General features: G+C 37.3%; 2 protein-coding genes and 1 long non-coding RNA gene across 17 annotated transcripts; 2 read left to right on the top strand and 1 right to left on the bottom strand.

The window, feature by feature from the left end:
- Positions 1–638: 638 nt before the first annotated feature.
- Positions 639–19,887, bottom strand: LOC131773137 (uncharacterized). Of its 15 annotated transcripts, none has more exons than XR_010717325.1 (9): positions 19,834–19,858; positions 17,215–17,310; positions 12,131–12,348; positions 11,758–11,954; positions 11,143–11,338; positions 10,643–10,748; positions 10,400–10,462; positions 7,555–9,725; positions 639–2,022 (listed from the first exon to the last, which is right to left on the bottom strand). It is a non-coding gene; the product is annotated as an uncharacterized lncRNA (long non-coding RNA). The 15 variants fall into 15 exon arrangements; XR_010717322.1 differs by lacking the exon at positions 19,834–19,858 and adding an exon at positions 18,886–19,825; XR_010717320.1 differs by lacking the exon at positions 19,834–19,858 and adding an exon at positions 18,254–18,879 and having other exon boundaries at positions 12,131–12,429; positions 17,215–17,834.
- On the top strand, positions 6,488–12,520 carry LOC131773136 (paired box protein Pax-3-B). Its single transcript, XM_059089113.2, has 4 exons — positions 6,488–6,580; positions 7,010–7,525; positions 11,621–11,820; positions 12,167–12,520. The coding sequence occupies exons 1-4, from the start codon at positions 6,547–6,549 to the stop codon at positions 12,350–12,352; spliced, it is 936 nt and encodes a 311-aa protein (XP_058945096.1). The 5' UTR covers positions 6,488–6,546; the 3' UTR covers positions 12,353–12,520.
- LOC131773135 (paired box protein Pax-3-B-like) lies at positions 15,299–17,335 on the top strand. Its single transcript, XM_059089112.2, has 4 exons — positions 15,299–15,442; positions 15,662–16,234; positions 16,441–16,670; positions 16,957–17,335. The coding sequence occupies exons 1-4, from the start codon at positions 15,421–15,423 to the stop codon at positions 17,167–17,169; spliced, it is 1,038 nt and encodes a 345-aa protein (XP_058945095.2). The 5' UTR covers positions 15,299–15,420; the 3' UTR covers positions 17,170–17,335.
- Positions 19,888–20,768: the final 881 nt, after the last annotated feature.

The following is a 20,768-nucleotide window of genomic DNA, read 5'->3' as shown; positions in this document are numbered from 1 at the left end:
TCTAGCTCTTTTGGGACACTCTATAATTGAGGTCAATATCAAGCATCATGAGCTTATACAACCTGACTTAAATGATAAATTCAAGCAACTTTGCAGTGCTCAAACTCCTGTGACTAAAATGCTATTTGGAGATGACTTACCAAAGTCAGTGACTGAAATTTCTGAAACAAAGAAAGTGGGTGTCAAAGTTTCATCCAAACAGACAGGATATCACCACAAGCAGCAAGGGAGATCAAATTTCTCTTATTGCCAGAACCACCAGAATCAGAAGCCTTTTTAATGGAAAACTTAGGGCTGGGGAGAGATCTTCTCTAGACCCCAAATGGAAGGGGAGACGCAAACAACAACAATAACTGCTGCTAAGCCTTAACCTAAACCTAAATTTGCTGGTGAGTCTTAATAATGATAATGATCATGCCAATGCATATAGCATATCATTTGTTGCTGGTATATTAAAACATTTTCTACCTGCATGACAAACTATAACCTCTGATTATTTTATACTTAGTTTTGTAAAGGGGTCAAAATTGAGTATTGTAACAATCCCCAGCAGACCATCATTCCTAGAGAATACAATTTCAATGTAACTAAGGCACTTATTATTGTCAATCAAATTGCAAAGTTTTTAGAAACAGGATTTATTGAGAAAACAACACATTCTGAAGAATACATATCCAACATTTTTATTTGGCTGAAGAAAGATGGCTCATATCAACTGATTCTCAGTCTGAAATATCTAAATCAATCTGTGCAATATCACCATTTCAAAAAAGAAAAACTAAGAAGTGCCATCACTCTAATGAGCCCTAACTGTTACATGGCTAACATAGATTTAAATGATGCCTACTATTCTGGGTCTATAGACCCAAATCATAGAAAATATCTTTGGTTCAAATGCAAGAACCACTTTTTTCAGTTTACTTGTCTTCCCAAGGGATTGAGTAGTGCTCTGAGAATATTCACAAAATTAATGAAGCCAGCATACTCAACCTTGCACTCCAAAGGTTTTGAGAATGTGGGCTATATAGATGATACTTATCTCAAAGGGAACACTTTTCAGGATTGTGATGCAAACAATCAAGCTATTCACAAATTTGGGCCTTACACTTAACAGAGAAAAATCAGTTCTTGTTCCTACTTAGTATATTAATCTTATGGGTTTCACACTAAACTCTGTTGAAATGAAAGTTTCTCTGACACCCACAAAAGCCACAAAGATCAAATCAAAAGCAGTTGGCTTGTACCATAACCTCTCTCCCACCATTTAGACTGTCTCTGAGGTGATTGGTCTTATGGTAGCAAGCTTCCCTGGGGTACGGTATGGTCCCCTATATTATAGTCAACTTGAACTAGAGACAAGGTTAAAACCTTAAAACAAAATAAAGGCAATTTTAAAGCCATCATGACTCTTTCAGACATGGCAAGATCTGATCTTCTATGGTGGACTGAAAATATCACCACCTCATGTAACACTGCAACCCATGGTACACCCCAAGTAACAATTCATTCAGACGCCTTTCTGACTGGCAGTGAGGAGTTCTTAATTCCATATCAACTAGGGGTCAGTGGTCTGAGGATCAATCTAAACATTATATAAATTATCTTGGAATTTTAGCTTGTTTTAGATTTTTTATTGTCAAATTAATAACTCGAAAAGCCTTCAGCTAAAATTTGACTTGTCATAAAAAAGCTTATACTTTCTTGATTTGATATCTCTATTAGCAATAAAACCAGAAAGCATTTTCTTTTGTGTTATTAATTATATATATACCTGACTTGTTAAAGTACATTGTTGTGAAATGATGTACTTAGCAATAATTAATCTAAATAGACAAAACTGTATTAATGTTTAAATTGTTCCCTGGACCACCCGGACATCTGGAGCAGCTCATAATGCATTTTGGGAGTGGTAAGGATGCTTGCTTCATAGTGGCTATGGCTGTACCTGTCCTTGAATTTACCCTGTTGGTTGAAGTGGATTTTCCATACATTGTCTGTTATTTTCTTTCAGGAAACTTTAGTCTGCAAGAAGAAAAGTTTTTTACAAAAGAATCCTTTCCTATAACATGTGTAACTGTTGATTAAGTTTGCAATATTACTGGTATTTTTTATCATAACAGAATTTTCTCAAAAATTACTTGACATCGGATTCTCATACAAATACTGCATGGTCACGCCTGCCCACCAACCCATCAAGTTGGTGTTGAAAACTGCATTAAGGTCTATTGAATATAGTTAAACTACTGAGTTTCACTCTATGACTTACAACTACAAAATATGGGGCTTTCTATGATTATGTACTAAACAACAACAACAAAAAAAAGCTCTCTTGGCTCATTTGCATGAAGACACCTGATATAATACAATAAATGTCTCGTTTTTGTATCCTGAGTCAGTACAGTTAGAATCTATATTTAGATCTTAATTATTATCATTTAAATCCAACTAAATGTAATTCTTTTATTACTTTTCCACTGACTGCCAAACCAGCAAGCCTTGAGGCATTAAACAGAGAGGACTTTAAAAAAGGCCCTGTAATGTGTACATGCAGCTGCTTTGGGGGAGGGGAGTGATAAAGTTTCAAATTTGTTTAAGAGTATGTAACACAATAACAATAATGACGATAATGATAATAATAATGACAATAATAATAATAATAATAAATTTTCTCCATCCTTTGCTGCAAACACATCTGGCCTATAGTAATCAGTGGAACATATCAGAATAGCCTTTTTATTAATGCAAGGCCTCGGTGGTCCACAGTTATGATGTGGAAATAATTTTCTCTTGTGTGAGGCATCAGTCAATTTAGGAATTACCAAGTGTAAAATTTCAAGTCAATATGGTCCAGAAACTATTAATTTTTTTAGAGGGAAGGGCTGGGGGGGAGGGGTCGAAATTATTAAGTTTGCGTACTATTTTCACTCTGCACCCTGAGCACTCATATACGCACACTTCAAATGGATGCGCAACATAACAGCGACAAAAAATAATCGAGCAAATAACTAGGACGTGCAAAGCTTCCAGGGATAATATAAATTTACTGCTCTAAACAGTGAAAAGGTCTTAAAGATTTTACTCTTAGCTTCTTTTAAGGTACAACTTCCTATGACCTTCTGACGAGATTATCAAGTTGTCAAATACGTATTTCAATATGACTGATGCCAATTGTCTCATAAAGTCGAAATAAGCTGAATGTCAAGAATAAATAAGTGCTACACTTAAATAAATAAATAACTAATTAACTACATTTATGACAAATTTTGTAGTTCATTAAAATAAGGTACTTGGTTAGATAACATGGTTCAACGAAAGGTTAATGTTGTTTGCCTGCTGGGATTTGGTCTTCAAGACCAATGTCAACGTTACCGCTATTTTGACGCGCTAAAAATTACATTTAATAAATTTTCAAGACCTGTTCTCGATGAGGTGCACTTCTTCACTTTGGTTCAATTTGACCATGAGTAGTGTTTAGAATTAGCAAAGAAAGCGTATTTTAGCCAAAGGCAGAAGATTCGTATATGAACGGAGCTCAGCGAGATAAGGTATTATTCTTTCTCGCGAAAATTACAAAAAAAAAGTTACTAGATAAGTTCCCATTTGTTTTTTCCCGAACAAAAATGTTCCCTTCCCTGTCCCCTCTCCAATGGCACTTCAACCAGTCGGGAGAGGTGAGTGAAGAATATTGTCCGTATGTCATCAGAAGGCTTGGTTACCTAATTGAGCCTGGTGTCTAAACTCCTTCAGAAAGTGATCCCAAAAAATATTTTTGCGCACATAGGATCCCTGTACCGAATGATGACGAAATAGAATTGAGAATTAAACGAGACTTACCACTAATTTGAAATATGATAGCAATTCTATTGAGTCATCATGAGGTCCTAGTCTAATGCCCACCCTTATTTGCGTATGAAATAAACCCACCCAATTTAAAGTGTGCAATTCATTGTTCGCCTTCAAAGTTGATTTCGGGGATTGGATTTCGCAATCTCATGTGATCTCCAGCACCTCATGATGACTCAATAGAATTACCATCAAACTTCAACTTACAGGTAAGTCTCGTTTAATTCTCAATGTCATAATTTCAATTCTTTGGTCTGTGAATTGTAAATTTAAGATTCGATGTGCTTAGAGGAGCAAGTGGTACTCGGTATCGTTAATCTATTCGTCAGCTTGCAAATTATAATTTTTGCCTTTCTTAGACACATAGCTGAAAGGGAGGGAACGTCGATGCTTTCAATTTGTTTAGAAACGAGACTGTAAACTGCAAAAAAATTTGCCAAAGAAATTACGAGAATGTGAGACGAAAGGCGGAAATAAAATGCAATTTGCCGTTGCTGGTTTAACAAGCAACGAAAGCCACATCATAATGTGTTTATGTTGCCGATGTTGCACTTTTCATTAATTGTTTTCTCTTTCCGAAATGATAACCTTGAAAAGGCGACCATTTTCATTGATCCTAGGTTAAACCCCATAGGGGAAATACTGTAAGTTTTGACCTTCGAAAAATCAGTCATTTTTAACCCAGGCTGTAAATTCAAAAATTGAATAAATGATCGTATTTAACAAAGAAATCATTTGTTGATTCTTCCACTACATAAATATCAAATAGATATAGGCTGACTTCCTATTGGGCTTTTAAAAAGAAAAGTAAATTTGTCCCCATTCAGGCCTCTCGTTTTCAGTTTTCATTCTGATGAAAAGGAGTTTTACAATTATTTTGTGAAATGACGCTAATTTCATTTCGTTAGTTTTGTTTCATAAAGTATTCTAACCACTGAAAAATATGTTGCTATGAAGTTTGGCCTTGCCTTTTGGGGTGAAAGAGCTCAAACACAAAAAGTAGGGACCATCATTGCACCTTAAGTAATTATATGCCTTCAGGGGTCTTCTCCACGTCATTAACTTCATAAACGTGCTCTAGCTCAAAATCAAAAGATAGGTACTTTGTAAAAGATGACGCACATGTTTTGCATTGTTGACCGGAGCCGTTGGCTCAGTAACCTGCCCACACGACCACTTAATCAATGGCCCAGACCTGTCACTTCAAAGGACTTGAATGGGTGCGGAATACAAAAATTATCTTAATGATAATTACACAGTATTAATTCGATGGTTCAGATCACTTTATCTGTCCGTTAATTCTTTGTATTCTACCAATGAGACAAATAAATGAAAGCTGCAAATATAGACACCCAGTCGCAGCGATCTAAGAAGTGAGCAATTAAGTTATAATTGCACTGCATTTGTCATCGGGCAAAATGTCAAAACTGATATACGTCGAAACCTACATTTTCAAATTTTTTTCAAAAGATTAATTATTTAGCTAGAGATCTTTGGACGAAGTGTTAAACTTATTAGTTCATTGCAGCTTTCACTGTATCTTACCACATCGAAGTAGTTTTGCAATGATGTAAAAGAAAATGTTCACAAAAACGTTGTTTTTCCACTCTTTTACACCAAGTTTAAGACTTCCAACGTGTCGCAGAAAAAAAGAAACACTGCACGATAGGTGTTCAAGACGCCCCTGATTATGCAGAAACCGGGAGACAAGTATATTACAAAACTGAGAAATTAACATTTATCCCCAAACCCAGGGTAAACGAAATAAATTTTAACCTGAATCTTACTACAATATTAAAATCTTGTGACATCAAACTGATCCTAGCTGTTGAAAAAATAAGAAATAACAACGAAAGCCTGAGGCTATTCGGTAAAACTTATACATAATTACATAGATAATAACATAGAATATAGCGATACGATGGCCATTAAAGCACCGTAATGTCGAATGGATCTCTTAAGAACAAACAGAAGTGTAAGTAAACGCAAATTGAAACAGTGAGACTCGTTTTGAGATAAAGAACAAATTATTGGGAACAAAGGAAAAGGTCCATCTGCGACCACATTAAACCTAAAATAGTTAAAGATATTTGAAAGTGACGAACAGTGACGCTTTTAATTTCAAGTCCAATATTTACATCCTAAGTGATTTGAAGAATTGAAAAGGCATAGTGTTAGTGAGAAATTTTAGATAAAAAAATGTCACTCAAGTGGAATCGGAGGGCTTGGGTCAAACTGGAAATAAGAAATAACAAATTCGCACTTTGTTTCCGTCAAGATTATTCAATTACACGGTTTGCAACTATAAACAGTTCTTCTTAAGTAGTTTTGGTCACCTTAAATCCTAAAATGAAGTGAACTAGACTGTATTCAAATAAAATCATTATTTCTAGCGTATTGAAGTGTGCTTTTGTTTACTATTTTTGTTTAAGAAACAGTCGTTCAATCATACTCTTCTGTGTGCAACTATTGATCGTACTGCTCTTTTGTTTGTCAAAATGAGAAATAATGAAAATAACTTTGTCATACAGAGCTCTTTAATTTGTTTTAAACATATCTCGTAGCTTTTAAACGATTGTGGAAGAAATAGCGTTTTTTGCGGCTCGGTTCAGTTGCCTAGTCACCGTATAACATAAATATGTTCGAAAATGATTGCTTGCGTTCAAAGATTAGGTGCGGTTATCAAAACGGATCTTCCTGTTTATGAAAACTATGGATTTTTGTGTTCCCGTGCCTGGTAAATATATGTTGATTTTTATTTTGCATGTTTGATAGTTATCTGAGCAACAACACTACCCTTATGAATCGCCAGTTTCTGAGTGTGTAATGTTATTTAAGTTGAGTTTGAGGTTTTTCTTAACAATTGACAGGACTAACTTATTGCAATTAAACGTAGCTTAGGCGTTAATCAATCCTTCCAAACCTATTGTCTTCTCGTGAAACCTCCGCAAACAGTAGACTCAAGCATCATGGAACTGAACTCACTTATTTAAAAAAATTGATCATCCCGTGATAACTTGATACCTTTTACTTTAGTCACGAAACCTTAAAGTGGTTTAGACCAAGTAACAGTCTACACGTATGGATCAAGACCTTAGTTTAACTCAGTGTGGCAAGTTGTCCGTATCAAGAGTAAGACAACTGAAATTTGAAGTATCTTAATTAGGTCCAGGGAGAGTAAATCAACTCGGCGGTATTTACATCAACGGAAAGCCCCTACCCAATGAAGTCCGAGAAGAAATCGTTGAATTGGCGCGACGCGGAGTTCGTCCTTGCGACATTAGTCGAAGGCTAAAAATTACCCATGGTTGTATCAGCAAGCTGCTATCAAAATATCAGAAAACGGGATCAATTAATGCTGGAGGTGCTAATGTCGGAAGGCCAAGAGTGATAACTCTCCGAATGGAGCAGAAGATAGAGCAGTACAGGCGAGAACAACCAGGAATTTTCTCCTGGGAGCTGCGTGATCGCCTATTGCGTGAAAACGTGTGCAATAGGGAGAATCTACCTTCGCTAAGTTCAATTAGCCGCCTTATCAAGCACAAGATGATCAATCTAGTCTCTAACAGAAAACGAGAATGCAGTGCGAATGAGGGCGAGTTTGCTGCTGTCGACACCAACACTTCCCATTCAAATGGTGAATCGTTAAATCAAAGAACGGAAGGGCATGCACGTAAGCAAGGTAAGGGAACAGTGATCACTTCTACTTACCGATGTTGTAACCAGCCTGTGTAACAATGCTTTCCATTTCCTCTTGACTAAGTGAGAGTTGCATATGGTTATGAGGCGTGAAGGAGCTACAAATCACAAGCCGCGTCGTAAAAAATCCTCTTCCCCTGATATCAAGATATTTTAAATTTCCTGATATTAATCCTTTAGCTCTTATTTTTTTCGTCAAGATATTATAAATTTATAATCCAATTTTTAATCGCCTGTCTTATATCAATACCCATGCCAACCAAAAACTTGAGATTTGGAGTATAACTAAATATTGAATAAAATTGATATTTCATTTTTCGACGAACTTATCTGTCTATGAAATAAAGAATTTCTGATTCCACGCAGAATCGTATAACCTAACCTCGAAGCGTCTAAATTCCTCCTTCTAAAATATTTAAGATGGTTCGCGTTCTAATTCAGATGAGATTATCGAGAGAGTATTCAAATATGATTGTGACGTAATGCTTCGTGTGTTCCCCGGCAGAATTAAAAAAAATCAAACACTTTTGAAAAACGTGTAAAGTAATTTCAAATGCAGATGTGAAGGAGATTTAGAAAAGTCGCCCAGTTTGATTCTTAGTTAAGTTGTCTCCCCCCGCCTCCAACATTGAGCCCAGTGAAAAAAAAGGTCAAAAGAAAGAAAAATCACAGCGCTTTGACTGCCTCGATGATCATGAGCTTAAGGAGTTCTTCTAAGGAGCTCATGCGAAGATGATATAATATGAGAAAACTAGGTAATAAAAGTATAAAGGGCCCCTTGAATTTTGCCTTTAAGAAATACAGTAAAAGTTTATGTAAGACATATTATACTGAAAAGTGAGCGCGAAAATCACTCCAAGCTCTGTGCTACAGACGGTAAATATTTTGAATCAGACTTTGCACGTTACGCCGCCCCACGTTACCTGTCAAATTTTCTCGAAGTATATTTTTCTGGTACGTTCTCGGTGTAAAAATTTACCATTACATTGGTAGCGATAGTCGTGGACTTCTCTTTATTCAGAATGGTATTTCAAACTAAATCACCATATCATGACACCCTCTGCCTGTAGGAATGGAAATTCCCTCGTCCATTATCGCAGCTGCTCCACTAGGTGTGCCGCAGTGTTCTCTCACATATTCCAAAATCTACAAACCACATAAGCTGCCATAAGTCTTCTAAGGGGACCAGCAGATCCCTAGCTTGTGCAGTGATTCACATGAAACGATAAGTGATTCAACTTCTCAACCATGTTAGCCAGATGCCACATCGGGCAAGTTCATTTCACTTTCAAATTGGTCGAGCGCAGTGACATTCGTTTTCAGCCAAAATAAATTTCTCGCTTTAAGTTCTTCCCCTACAGAAAAATTTTGGTGCATTTGTGCAAGGTTCGGTCCATAAAAAGTCTGAAAAGTTCGAACCACGTTTGAAGTGGGCCTTACTTAGAGTTTTCTGGAGTTATACATGCAAAGGCTGTGAAAGTGAAATAGCTAATCTGAGTTGAATATTACTTTAAAGGGATTTGCTTTCTGACTGTTGTTTGAGAGAATGTTTAAGGTTATATCAAATTAATTCAAAGATTCTGCCGAATAAGTAAACAGTAACTTTGCCACCGACTTGATTAAAATAAACAATTGGAGACTTGGGGATGGAAGCTGAAAATTTGCACCTGGATTGAATATTTTTGCGAATTATTCATCATTGTTTCAAGTTTTTGACAGTAATCCGTCACTCATAATTTATTAAAAATACGATTTTCTTTGCTCAGAAAAAATTGTTATGGGAATGAACAGGAATAACAGGAATGATGTGGTAATGTTATAATAATTAATAATCTGGGTATCTACTCTTTTTAACGTTTTCTACAGTTCGATTGCTGTAAATTAGATATATAAGTGATTTACTATTTGATACCATGGCATAAGAAAATAATGGATACCCCATCAAAGCACACAAATTATCAAAAAAACCGTCATGATAAACAAAGGAGACAAGCTCGCTGTCTAGTCAGCCAAATGATAGAAATAACCATCGAGCCTGCGTTAGTCAAACTATGACAGAAAAACCTGATCCACCTTCGAAGTTCCGAAATTGTTTCCCCTTAACTACTGTAACTTTTACCTCTATCAGGCGGTCATGGTCGTCCTTTAATAAGTCCCGACGGCCTGTCTGTATTGTTCTCCACCTGTATGGTCAATTAAACCGTAACCACCCTCATAAAACTAAGAATAGTCTTTGAGATAAGATAAAATCCATCTTTATCTGCCAAAATCAATTTAAGTAGTATTTCGAGCGAGTCTTTGCAAACTATGTGGTCAATTACAGCTAAACAATATTCCTATTCTGTGGAACTTGGGTGAGGCTGTCAATCGGGTGACTGATTCGACTTTATATTAAATGACAGCTGACTGGCTTTGCCTGACATAGTGCTCTCTACAAATTGCAAAATTTGACCGAAGAAATTCAAGAAAAATTTTATCCAATTCAGAGGAATAACTACCAAAAATCCTATCAAAGAGCCATGTAAGTAAAAAACGGGTTGTGTTTGTGGCCGACTTATGGCCTCAAAACAGTCAGCGGGTTTTACTTTAATTTTTCTTCCTATTTATATTTTTTGTTGTTGTTGTTTTCGGAACAATCGGACCAGTATAAACGACTTCAAAGTATTTTTAAGACGAGAAAACTAAAAACTTCAAGCTGAAATGTCAGAAACATAGATTATATTTTTCACACAGAAATCGACAAAGGTGACAGTTCATATGACAAAATATCTATCCTAGAAGGAGAGACGCCATGTAACACGGAGTCATATCAGGAACAGTGATTATAGTACCTTGAAAAATTGTAAGTCTCACAAACCTTTTGTCCACAAGGATGTTGACTTAAAAATACCTTAAAGAAGTTTATAAGCAGCCTTCACCGCTAAAACAAAGAGGGCATCCAGTTAGTACTATAATGAAACACGTGGCAGGAGTGAAATTGTCCGATATAACGACATCATTAAAAAAAATGGACTAAACTGCGGAACGTAAGTTACCTTGGTTATAAAATTCACCTATCATTAGGTAACTTTCCCAAAGTTTCGACAAAACCAACGCTTACCTTACTGGTTGCGATTGGGCCTCAACTTGAACAGATAGTGGTGGCAGAGCGCTTTCTTTACTGGATTTGCTGTCCCTTCTCTTCCTTAAAGATGATTCTTAACTGTCTTGATTGTTTGCATATCAAAATAAAACGCATTTATTCGAGTTTGTCGCAAACAAAGTTGCAATTTTACAGCGCTTAGTTTACGGTACCATGAAAAAATGTCTTCACTCATTGTGTATTCAAGGAAATTTCAACCGAGAAATAGACGCATGTTAAGAACTAAAATCTGAATACCCATATCATGAGAAAGATCACGTTGTAATCTTTTGCTCGGAGACAAGCCTTATTTCTTTGCCATAGGAGTGATTTAGATAAATTATTTTGAAAAATTGATGGCAATCATTTTAAACCAAAATGTCTCTTTCCCCCGTCACGTTTTCTGGGTGAACAATAAGACACCTAAAACGAATTATTATTATTTATTTATTCATTCAAAAAATTATTATTTTACTCACCTGCCTATGATCCAGAGGCACCTTCATTCTGGGCAACACCGGAGAAAATCTAAAAACTTTTCCGACGTAAGACCGCAACAACTGCGGAAACATCGCAGTTTTTTTATTATCCCGGATATCTCACCTATGATGACGTCACATAGAAGTCTCTTCTCATTGAGGCAAGTCATTCACGCATAGTTCGACCTTGGTCCATCTGGCGAAAGAGGACAAAGCACATGATTCTTTTTGTCTACGCCGGGCTCTCTCTCTCCCTCTTGTGAGAAAGACTAACTGTTTGCATAGTGAAATTGAGGTTGTCGCAGTTGCTCCTCTGACGCCACCTTTCACTTCCCCATTAAAATATCAGATTTTAAGTTTCTTATCCAAATTCACTTTTTTTTTCGAAGAAGGTTTTCAGAGAAATTCGACGATTATAACAAAGCTTCTGATAATTCAACTTGTGAATAGTATTGAAGGATGCTCGGTCTTTTCACAGGCTTCAATCAAATCAACCTTAGAAGTTCAAATTTGGATAAGGATTGTATAATATCTGGCCGACAGCGCCGAAAGAGGGCAAAGTACACAAAAAATCAACTTCTAAAGCTGGAATTAGAATTTGAGAGGAACCCGTACCCTAATTCATGGGAACGCGAAACTTTGGCTCAGCAGCTTGGAATCCACGAGACAAGAATCCAGGTAAAAACTGAAGGAAAATCCTGTCAGGAATCAGGCGTAACAACGCTATGTTGGGAAGTAAATTCTGATTGGTTAATCTCGCGCTCTAATAAACTCTCAGGTCTCGGATATACATCTGGGCTATATCCAGGCTTCTGAAATCAATGAAATACTTTTTAGAGAAAGAGGTTGTTTAGTTAGATATAGATTAAAAAGAGTCAACTGGGATGTGACAGGGTTTGAACGATTGTTTCAGTTAAGAAAAGAAAAACAAAGGACAATTCTGTTTAAATGTTCACTCTTTCAACGAGGTAGGACTGTCATTACTTACCTAATAAGACATTTAAACATATTTGTCATCCTCCAGGTATGGTTCTCAAATCGCCGAGCGAAGGGAAGAAGAGAACGTTTTGGTGATGAGGGTAGTCAAAGGCAATCCATTTCAGCCCCAGTTTGCACATGTCACACATACCGCCAGCCGCTTCGCGCCCCGTGGGTGATGGAGACCAGTTTTCCAACATTTTTCTTTCCACCACCTGGATACTGGACCTAGTCAAAAACCATTGGTGCTCTTTTTAAGTCTTGGACTGCGAGCTTTTATTTATACAACGGGGAGCCGCGTTCCCATACCTCAAAAAAAAAAATAGGATTTGCGATGCCAGGATAGAATGTCTCTATACATGCATAGATTTGTCGATTAAGCAGTAATCGAGGTTATGCGGTTTTAATTTTCAGGGGCGTGGTAAGCGAGCAAGCGCTCAAGGGATAACCTAGTTTGCTTTCAATTCAATCTGCACATCAGAAATAAAAAGGCTCATCAAATTTTTTTTTGTTATCCATATTTCCTTGGACATCATGAGCTTTGTACACTAAATTGCAGAGACGGCTTCAAGGTCAGGTGCAAGCAAGAGCCATGAAGTGACCGTTGTATCGGCCATTCCTAAGTCCGTTTTTATATGCTTCAAACACCTCACACGATATTTACTAAATTTTTCCAAAACTTCTAAATGTTCTGAATTGTAATAAGAAGTAAAGAACAACAGAAACAAAAGCAGGTTTAGACTCAAAATCCCGAAAAATATTCTAAAAATCTCTCCAAAACATCCTGAATATTGATCCCAGAAAATCTTCTAATATCTTGGATTTTTCCAAGCGAATTCTCAGCCTCTCCCACATTCCCTAGAAAAGAAAATTGCATGCAGATTTTGCACACTATTTAGTACTTTAATCACACATGAGGTACTATGTAGCCACTTTTCCTCTGATCCTCTATGCCCTTTGTTCCTCTGGTCCTCTGTGGTCACTATTTTTCTGGTCTACTGTACCCATTGTTCCTCTGGTCCTCTGTGGTCACTATTTTTCTGGTCTACTGTACCCACTGTTCCTCTGGTCCTCTGTGCCAATGTTCCTTTAGTCCTCTGTATCCACTGTTCCACTGTTCCACTGTTCCACTGTTCCACTGTTCCACTGTTCCACTGTTCCACTGTTCCACTGTTCCACTGTTCCACTGTTCCACTGTTCCACTGTTCCACTGTTCCACTGTTCCACTGTTCCACTGTTCCACTGTTCCACTGTTCCACTGTTCCACTGTTCCACTGTTCCACTGTTCCACTGTTCCACTGTTCCTTTGGTCTCTCTGTCCACTATTCCTCCAGTGTTCTGTACCCACTGTTTCTCTGGTCTTATGTGCCCACTGTTCCTCTCCTTCTTTGTACTTCCTTTGGTCCTTTATCCCTCACTCCTCTGCCAACAGTATACCTTTAAATATAAATTAATCAGATCCTGTATACAATACACTGTCCCCGCAGTGCGACACAAACTTGCAGGTCAGCAGGAACTGATTACGAACAATGGATAAGATTTTAGCCTCATAAAATCTAAGACCCTCTAAATTCAATAATATCTTCCCGAAGAAAGTGACGATGTTTCAGGATTTAATTTTCATGTAAGAGTAGTTTTGAATGTTAAAGAAACAATCGTTCACACCGTTAGACGGACATCAACATGGCTGTTATTCTGCATAATCTCAACAGATCTCTCAACAAGTCAGGAAATCGAATTTGACCCCAATTGTTCAACGAATGAGGCTTTTTTAAATTCTTTTGTGTTTCCCAGAGATGTATCTTTATAGACTGAGAGACTAAAGTTGCTTTGGTGAATATCACCAACCTATTAAGAATAAGGTCGAATGGATGTAATAAAGGGGTGGGAAGGGGCGTGATGACTGACATTATATATTAGGCAAACTTTTACGTTCACGAATCAATAACTGTTCCACTGTAAAATGGTGTTCACACCATGATTACATTGTCAATTCTAATGTTCGAGTTTCCGAAAGCCGTGGGGTTTTTTTGCCAATTATTTTCTGTTAGTGATGTTGAATTTTCCGCCAGTGACCGGCATGACCGACATGCTGCAAAAACTCGTAATACAAATTATCATCGAAAAGGTCATAAGTTTCAAAGCTGTGTATCTTAGAAGCTACGCTTTCCCCGCCTAATTTCACTGATACTTCGTTATCATCAGGAAGATATTTTTTTTCAGCATTTTAAGAGCTTATTTTGAGTAAGCTAATAACATTTGTCTTCAATTTTAAATCCCTATCTGCGGCTAAAGACGTCTTCACTCAACCAGAGTTGTTGGTTTATAAAAATGCGAGTTCAGGCTTAAAGTTCTTGGTAAATACTATCGACGAAGTGTAAGGGCTTGTAGAGGAAGGCGAGTTGACTGATCAACTGCAAAAACTTAAAGCACCAGTTAATTTAATTTCAATTATTGTTGTTTCGCTCCAGCTGCTTTTCAAGTATCATGATCTTTACGTTATCCGGATTTCCGCTCCGTTGTTACATGTTACGCGAATCAGTCAACTAAATATATCCAAAAGATAAACTTTAGATCTACTTTATTTTGAAAGCCTGAAAATATGAGAGAAGTTAGAAATAATTTAAAATATGGTAAGTGTATGAAGATAGAGGTTACATGTCGCGTGGTGTGACACTTAAGATCCACACAATGATTTGAAACGACAGATTGTATGATGCATACTTCATACTTTATTACGTTTTTACGTTTATTCTTACCTTCATGTCATATGATCTTATCAATAAATTGTTATATTAACGTTAGTAACGATAGAAATCTCATTATTGGTTTAGTTAGGTGAAAGAAAGCACTCAAAGATTATTGCGAAAGAGAGACCATTTGGACCCGTGCATGAGTTATTCCTGCAAGGCAGATAACACGTTCCGACGACACGAGAAATTGACAGCACGTGGACACACAAAAACATGTCACAAGTACCAGAGACTACGCCTATAGCAAAGGTCGTCACGCGAGAACTAAATTGGTCGACGATAACGCATAGAAGTACGTCATCAAAGGTCATTTAATAGAAGTCTGCTGTCGCAAATCTAATTGATAAGTTCGCGGACGTGATCTTAAATAGTCTCTTAGGGCTATGTTTAGAAACAAGGCTCTTAAAATAGAATGATTCTTTGACGTCAATGCGGAATCCACCTAGACACGATATGTTATATTAGCGGACCACAGTCGCCGTTTAAAGATAAACCAAAACAAACTAATGTACGCGTGAGACACATCTAAAATTATTGAAAGGAGAAGATGAGCGAACTATTCAAATCAGGTATTAAGTATGCTACAATTGTGCACCTTTTTGTTGAGAACGTGACAAATTAAGAGGTTTTTCGGAAGCTTTAAAGGCGGTCTGAGTTTCGATATTCTGTCCCCGTACTACTTCATATCGTAATTATTGCGTAAAATCTCTGCAAATATACAAACCAACCAAGTGCGCAAAATCTTTCATTTTTTTTCCTCTTAATGATAAGTTTTATCTTCTTCCAAGGTAAACTAAACCAATTAGGTGGAGTGTTTGTGAACGGCAAGCCACTTCCAAACTCTGTTCGCCAACGAATTATCGAGATGGCTGAGCTCGGCATTCGCCCATGCGATATCAGTCGCCAACTGAAAGTTTCACATGGCTGCATCAGCAAGCTACTTGCTAAGTACAACGATACTGGGTCATTTGAGCCCGGGCGCGCTAAAAGAAAGACATCGAGAGATGTGAGCACCGAAGTGAGGAACAAAATTGAAGAATATCGCCGCGCAGCGCCAGGAATCTTCTCTTGGGAAGTTAAAGAAAAGTTGGTAGCCGATGGTTTGTGTACGAAAGAAACGTTGCCGCCTCTTACCGTGATTAGCAGGTTGCTACGACGCGTGAGATCCACGGGCAGTGACACTGAGATATCACCTGTTGCTGCCAAGGATGTGGAAATGGACTGCTCCAAAGAAAACGAACACCGGAAGAACTTTACTGCTTTTTCAATAGACAATATCCTCATGGAAAAAGAGAAATGGGAAACACACGAAGAAAAGGTAGACACTGGAGAGATGATTACTACCAAAGTGATTGAACTTGGTAAGCAATATCATTCATCAGTTCAATACTTATTGCGATAAAAGTAGATATTTGTCTTCTGTCAAAGTAGTTGACCTTAGTAAGTAAAATTATTCATCAATTTAATACTTATTGCGATAGAAGTAGATATTTGCCTTCTGGAATCCTACATCACTTAAAGAGAATCTTGAACTTAAGGAAACATCCACTTGTTTTATGTTTTCTAGGATGCACTGTCACCGATTCGGTTCTAAATGACTTACCAAGTCCAGCAAGCAATAACTGCAACAACAACGGCCATAATGCAGTAAGGTTGTATCAGCGGAGAAACAGAACCAAGTTTACGTCTGACCAAATTGAAGAGCTCACAAAAGCTTTTGAGAAAACTCGCTATCCAGATGCTCTAACACGAGAGGAACTTGCCGAGAGACTTCGTATAAGTGAATCCAAGATTCAGGTGAGAAACCTTGCTTATTGAATCAATTTTAACTATATGATACAAGGTTTGCAAGACCAGATAACCACTTTTTATCGGTTCCTTAAAACATATAATCTCACAGACTTCACCGGACCATTCAACTGTAACACTATACTGAAAAAAGGAATTTTTGGCAAAGACACTACCATTAAATTAAAGGAGAGGTGGGGGGGGGGGGGGAAGGATGGCCGGAAAAATTGTCGCTGTATGAGATGTAATCTGAAAGCAAAATATTTATTACAGTTGTTTTTCTATTTTTTTATAGGTTTGGTTTTCGAACCATCGCTCCAAATCTAAAATAAAAAAATCTCATAGGGCAGAAGTTGAGATGGACGTAAATGCAGTACCAACGACCAAGACGGGTATTTTCTATCCATCATATCCTGTGGTACCTGTGATACGTTACGGGCCGTATATTCAGGCGACTCGTGTTTGTCCCTACATTTGTTACAAGCCACTTCAAATGGCTTCGCGCTAGCTAAACATTTTAATGTTTATTTTTGTAATTTTTCATCGAACTTACCATATTGCATGGAACAATACTGGTCGGAACTCGTATCATTTATTTGACAGTTTGTCACCTCATACAGAGTCTGTTCGTCTGATGAATTTTGTTAACCTGTATTAAACAGAATTCACACTTGTTTTACGTTTGCACTTTTTACTTCATAGTTGTATACCTTATCTACCTAATGTCTTTTTGAAAATAATAAACTTTTCAACGTTTGATCTCAAATTTTACAGTACCAAATTGTCAATAAAGTTCACGGTTTAGTAATTTATTCATTTTGAATAAATATTATAAATACATTCATTTAGGTTATTGCCCACCATACTCATTGATCCCCATTTTCTATGTCCGTTTGAAACTACATTACAAGCATTCTCAAGGATGACAGCGTGCTGGTTAGGTTCGCTATCGAAAGCCATATACATAATCTATTTTTCGAGCCTTAGGGAAACGATTACAGCTCCTATTTCTTAATAAATCAATCGTAAATATATCAACCACACTAACGAATGAAACGCGCCAGTTTCAGCCGAAAATAGGTTTGCTTCTTGAGGTTTCCTATCGGGAATGTGCCAAAATGCAGACTTTCCAGGACTCCTTTCAATTTGGTTCAACTTGAGGTTCCTTTAACCCTAGAATAGAGTTTTAACCAATTTTATCTTGGAGAGGATATGCTTTCTTCATTATCGTAGTCGATAAGATGTATTTTTCAAACAATAATTTTCTGGTCTTGTAATTTTCTGAGACTACTGGATTTGGTAAGGTCTGTACTGAGGTAGATGAAATCGGTTGGATACAACGTCAGGATTACACACTCTCATCAACGGTTTTTACACACTTACAGTGGTTGGAAATCTCTGTATCATCATCTCATTCCTTTTTTTTTTCATGATTCAGAACAGGTATATATTAAAAATGCATATGGTTTTTACGCTTATTTCTTTAGAAAGGCTTCATTGTACTAAACATTTCACTTTTGACTCCTTCTGTTGTGCTTGGGAAACCGTTCATTTTCTCGGATGGTAAAATCAAAATAAAAATGCATAAGTACCTTGTAACACCAGCCATCACTCGTCACTGTTGTACTCTTACGGCTGAGGCCGATATTTTCTTCTTATATTTGCCATGTGCCGCACGACTATTCTATGTTCTCTCCGCAACGAAAATTTGATCGCCAGAATAGCGAGTCCTGAAATTTGGTCGAGTCACTACTAGCGCTATTCACTTCCCCATACTAAAGAAACTAATAAAAGAGCAAACGTTTACCGTTTCACCGATCTTATTGAAACAAACGTCAGTTGCACTAATCATTGCTCAAGACGCACTCTTGAACGATTAAAAAAGCCGTTTGTATCTATACTCAGTATTTCGATCATTGCTCTACACAACTTTATCCGAATGACGGGTAAGCCTGGGATCGCTGATCTGAGATTTTCTTTTCTACCTCATTTTAATGACCACCACAGACTTTTGCAATCGCTTTGTTTTCGTTAAGGGTACAATAAGAAGATTTAGGCAACGTTCATACAACAGTTGTTTTTTAAACTAGGTATATCTAAAAACATTTGCAAATTAACGCCCAGCCGTCACGTTCAGCTGTCTAATGATGTTCTGAAAATACTCCACGTCACCGGTAAACAAATGTAGTCGTCACGAATAAAAAGAAATAAGAGAGGAATATACCTGAATAAAATGTAAACGGGCTTGTTAGACTGCAAAGTAAGCGGTCACTGGTAGACGTTGCTTTTGCGTTTCATTCTTGTGCAATAATTTTACCCAACCTTAGGTTTTAAGGTGAAGTGGTTGTACCACTGTCTATTGGGTTGTAGGGACTACAAGTTCCTAGAAGCATCAAGACAGTTCTGGGTCACATGGGTTTGTGGAGTATCCAATGAACCCATGTAAGCCAAATGAAGACAAACTTTTCTGTTATTAAGTAAGTTCCGCCTGAAGAACAGAGTTAAATTTGTACGCCCTCCAACATTGTCATCAACATTGATGACAATGGCAACTTAAACCTCGGCTAATAATTGTCTGTGGAGCTCTTAAACAACGTTAACAACAATGTTTCATTTCAGTGACAAAGATAATAATATCGTTGTCAACACATTTCGCAATCGATTCAACCACCTTCAACTTCCTGAGGAATATATCATGCTATACGGTATTGTTTACAAACTTGCACCTGTACCATTCTCGCGTTAATTTTTAAAGGTAAACTTAAAATTCGAAGAAAAAATTTACGAGACTAACTATTTCGGATGTTTAAAGGATTATAAAACTATTTCTTGGTTTAATTAATTTAGTGAATAGAGCAGATCTGGCGTAGAATCGGCAGAATGAGGGGGCGTTTAAGAAACTTAACAAGTAACAGGAAGTCATACTTCACGCTACGCGCTGGAGCCTATTGTGAATAATATTGCGAAATATGTAGATCAGACTTCCTGGGTTCATCAATTTTTCATCTTAAACATCAAGCGTCCGCATATCATTAGGGGTTCTGCGTAAGGAAAATATTCTTTTCTCTAACAAGATTTCGCGTAAACTTGAAATTGGATATAAAACTTAGAGGAACGATATGATATTTTGAGAAACCGTCCCCACATTTTTTACATAGTTCCTCTGACATACCGTCACTTGGAAGTCGTGATTTCCGCTGACAGTGACCTTGAGAGAACATGTATACTTTTCTTTTCCTTCCGACCGCGGGGTCATGTTTTATAACCACATTCAATAATTAGATTCGTTGAGCCCGCAATTTCTGCAATTATTTCAGAACGAATCTCCCTCCCTCTAAAAACGAAAAAAGAAAAAAAAAAAGCAAATGTCGCGTGTTTTGTCTGTTCTGATTTTCTTTCATGTTTCGTAAACTCTACTGACTGCCACGATCGCTTTCCTATCACCGGAAGCCGACCTCAGTGAGTTCGCGTGACTTTGAAACTCTCGAGAGAGATAAAATTTGCATTTGCAGCCTAGTTTGTATTGCCCCTTAGGGCGTTCCATTGAACGTCACGCTAACTCAATCGCACGTGAACAGCAAATGGTTTACAATTACAGGATAATACAAAGTGCAACAGACTATCCCGTCAAAACAAAATAATTATCACTCTGTAATATGCGAGGCGGTCGAGCTCGTGCCACGCTGTAATGCGCACGGGACAATGGCTATACTAGACTTAAGCGTATTTTCCTTCCAGTCTGGAAAGCATTAAGAGAGGTTTTCCTTTATCACCTGGGATGTAAATAATGTTCTCTTCGAGAAAGGGACCTTGTGGTTCGTCGATGAAATACAACTTCTACGTCACTAAATTTTCAATTCAAAGTAGTTCAGATATCATAGAATCGACATATCCGTTTCATATTCCTAAACTGCCGGTCTAGAACGATTCCATGCATTCCATGAGCTTGACAAATAATGATCCCTTGTTATCATCTTTGGTGTTCGTCCTCTGCCATGGCAAAAATTGCTATTCACATTTTAACTTCTTAAAACGTTTTTTTTTTTTTTTTTAATTTCCCCACAGCTTAACTGCGCAAGTACCTTAACGCCCACGTTCAACTCTCTT

Source organism: Pocillopora verrucosa, chromosome 4, assembly GCF_036669915.1.
Source record: "Pocillopora verrucosa isolate sample1 chromosome 4, ASM3666991v2, whole genome shotgun sequence".
Taxonomy (NCBI): Eukaryota; Metazoa; Cnidaria; class Anthozoa; order Scleractinia; family Pocilloporidae; genus Pocillopora; species Pocillopora verrucosa.
This window is presented reverse-complemented; position numbering and strand designations above follow the sequence as displayed.

Excerpts from the sequence above, each read along its gene's own strand:
- LOC131773136 (XM_059089113.2), top strand. The coding sequence starts at position 6,547 with ATGAAAACTATGGATTTTTGTGTTCCCGTGCCTG. Across the intron at positions 6,581-7,009 it reads TTTTTGTGTTCCCGTGCCTG|GTCCAGGGAGAGTAAATCAA; the intron begins GTAAATATATGT and ends TATCTTAATTAG. Across the intron at positions 7,526-11,620 it reads AGGGCATGCACGTAAGCAAG|GCTTCAATCAAATCAACCTT; the intron begins GTAAGGGAACAG and ends GTCTTTTCACAG.
- LOC131773135 (XM_059089112.2), top strand. The coding sequence starts at position 15,421 with ATGAGCGAACTATTCAAATCAG. Across the intron at positions 16,235-16,440 it reads TACCAAAGTGATTGAACTTG|GATGCACTGTCACCGATTCG; the intron begins GTAAGCAATATC and ends TATGTTTTCTAG. Across the intron at positions 16,671-16,956 it reads TAAGTGAATCCAAGATTCAG|GTTTGGTTTTCGAACCATCG; the intron begins GTGAGAAACCTT and ends ATTTTTTTATAG.